Raw genomic sequence first — 2994 nt, forward strand, 5'->3', positions numbered from 1 at the left:
GGGCTCGGAGGCCCATCACAAGACGTTTAAAGTAGAAATTGAAAATTTTTTAAATTGGACCGAGTTTGGGTGACTTGTGAATGTTTGTGTGCATGAGATCGAGTTAGGTAATGCCTCGTTTTCTACTCCAGCGTGGGTTATGGATATGGGCTGTTACATTTAGTGGTATTAGAGCTATGATTTAGTCGGTTCTAGGACTAACCTAGTGAGAGTACCGTCTAGCTATTCATGCCATAACTGTTTATTGATAGTGTGACGACTTCTGGTGATTATAAAATTGTATTTTCATATAGTAAATGGATCTTGATAGAGCTATAGCAGATGACGTAGAGAGTAACGCGCCGGCTCCTGCTGAAGGGACCGCTCCAGTTGAGAGTGAGCCCGTGACTATGGGCCAGGGCAGAGGGGCTAGAGAAGGCTACCTCGGAATGATGGATACTTGGTACATGGAGTTTATTCATGTGAATCCGAACACTCCACCTCCCCCACCGCCTCCGATTCCCAGTATGTCGGGGTAGCTCCGCAAGGCGCAGACATGTTTAGGAGGGAGAAACCTCCAGTGGATAAGATTCGAAAGCAAGAGGCCAAGGAATTTCGGGATACTATAGATGATAACCGATAGAGGGCAGAGTTTTGGTTAGAGAATACCATTAGGGTATTCGATAAACTATCGTGCACACCTGAAGAGTGCGTAAAGTGTGCAGTGTCACTCCTACGGAATTTGGCTTATCAGTGGTGGAATACTCTCGTGTCTATTGTACCGAGAGAGAAGATCACTTGGGAATTCTTTCAGGAATAATTCTAAAAAAGTATATTAGCCAAAGGTTCTTAGATCAAAAGAGGAAGGAATTCCTAGAGCTAAAGTAAGGCCGAATGTCAGTAACGGAATATGAATGTGAATTTGTGAGGCTCAGTAAGTATGCTTGAGAATGCGTGTCTACAGAAGCCACCATGTGTAAAAGGTTTGAAGATGGTCTAAATGAGGATATCTAAGTATTTTTAGGCATTTTAGAGCTAAGGGAATTTATGGTGCTCGTTGAGAGAGCATGTAAGGGAGAGGAGCTGGTAAAAGAGAGGAGGAAAATGGCTTTTGAGTCGTGAGATTCAAAGAAGAGACAGATGGGGAAATCATATCAGTTCTAATCTAAGAGATTGAAGGAATTGGCTACCCGATCGAATGCTTTGGTGTGGTTTTCAAATAGAAACAAGAACCGGCAGAACACAACTTCTAGAGCCCAGATCACTTCTGTCGCGAGCGTCGGTAGTGCTCAGCCAAATAGGCCAGAATGTTCACAATGTGGTAGGCGTCACTTCGACGAGTGCCAGGGAAATGAAAGGGGCTATTTTAAGTGTAGATCATTAGAACATTTCATCCGAGACTATCCTAAAATGGAAGAGAGAGAGAAAAACCAAGAAGCGAAGGCAAGTAGTGCTTCTTTAAGGGGTAGATCACAGAAGAACCCCAGAAGTGGGACTAGTAGTAGAGGCACGCCAAGAGATGCTGCAATGAGGTCTGAGGGCAGAGCGCCTGCAAGGACTTACGCTATTCGTGCCCGTGAAGAGTCAGAGTCTCCCAACATAACCACGAATACCTTTTCTATCCATGAAATATCTGTTGTTGCTTTAATTGACGTGGGGTATACCCACTCTTATATTTGTATGGAATTACTGCCTCGTATGAGCATAATAGTAGAGTCCATTGAGTTTGTGGTAAAAATATCCAACCCTTTAGGCAGACATTTGCTAGTAGACCAAGTGTGTAGAAATTGTCCTTTGATAATTAGGGGTCATTGTTTTCTGGCTAATTTGATATTATTGCCGTTTAATGAATTTGATGTAATCCTTGGGATGGATTGGTTGACATCTCATGGTGTTGTAGTGGATTGTGGGAGAAAAGTTATTGAATTGAATTGTGAATACGGGAATATTTTCGGGTTGGACCAGATGAGTCGGATAATTTACCCGTGATAATATCGTCTTTGACTACTGAGAAATATTTGAGGAAAGGGTATGAGGCTTATTTCGCTTTTGTGTTTAATACTTGATAAACCGTAATTTATACATATTTTTACCCCATGCTTAACACATTTTATGGATGATTTTTCCTTAGAATTGATGAATTCATTGCTCTTAATGCTTTAACTTCATGTTTTATACTTACGTGAGCATAGGAGAGCGAAAGGAACGAGAAACGGGCCAAAAACAGAGAAAATGGGCCAAAGTACGAAATCAACATGGCCCGGACTTCCTCACACGGGCAGACCACACGGCCGTGTCAATTTGGCAGAATCGAAGCACGATTTACACGGGTAGAACACACGCCCGTGCCATTCTAACAGGTTCGTGCATGACCTGAAGTGATCGTACACGAGCGTGTCCCTACCGAGCCCAAGTTGAGTCCAATTCGGAAAAGGCTAATTTTGAGGGCTTTTAGGCATTCCAAATCCTATAAATACACCCGAGAGGAGGAAGAAGGGGGACACGAAGAAAAGGAGGCAGGGAACTGCTCAAGGGAAGCCAATTGATCTATCTCAAAAGCCGAATTCACCGTCAAGACTGAAGATCTCCCCTCAATTTCCCTTCAGGAGTCTTGGGTTTTCTTTATGTTTTGTATTCATTATTCTTCTGAGATGTTTTCCTTTTTATTTATGAACTAAATCCCCTAAATACCTAAGGGGAATGAAACCTAAGACGAATCATGTTATTATTTTCTGAATTGTATGATAAATATTTAACTTGTTCTTAATTATGTGTTCTTAATTCAAGATAAGATCTTAGGCATAGGAGGAATAGACCCTGTCTAAGAGTACTTTTGTCATAATTAAGGGGAGTTGATTGCGCGCCTAGAGATAGGATGACAAGATTTTTCCAAATTAGAGTGAAACCTAATAAGGGGATCCATAGATCGAGTTAATGCAACCCTAGGGTGTTAATTAGAGAAAAGTCTCAATTATTCAATCTAGGGATTAGACGTTATTAGTCTTGAATAGGGAT

At 41.7% G+C, this 2994-nt stretch overlaps 1 protein-coding gene across 1 annotated transcript; it reads left to right on the forward strand.

Annotated features, from left to right (window-relative positions):
* The first annotated feature begins 296 nt into the window (after window positions 1-296).
* Window positions 297-2525, forward strand: LOC121205016 (uncharacterized). Its single transcript, XM_041075948.1, has 4 exons — window positions 297-375; window positions 1004-1097; window positions 1203-1637; window positions 2435-2525. The coding sequence occupies exons 1-4, from the start codon at window positions 297-299 to the stop codon at window positions 2523-2525; spliced, it is 699 nt and encodes a 232-aa protein (XP_040931882.1).
* Window positions 2526-2994: the final 469 nt, after the last annotated feature.

This window comes from Gossypium hirsutum, chromosome A08 (genome assembly GCF_007990345.1).
Source record: "Gossypium hirsutum isolate 1008001.06 chromosome A08, Gossypium_hirsutum_v2.1, whole genome shotgun sequence".
NCBI lineage: Eukaryota > Viridiplantae > Streptophyta > Magnoliopsida > Malvales > Malvaceae > Gossypium > Gossypium hirsutum.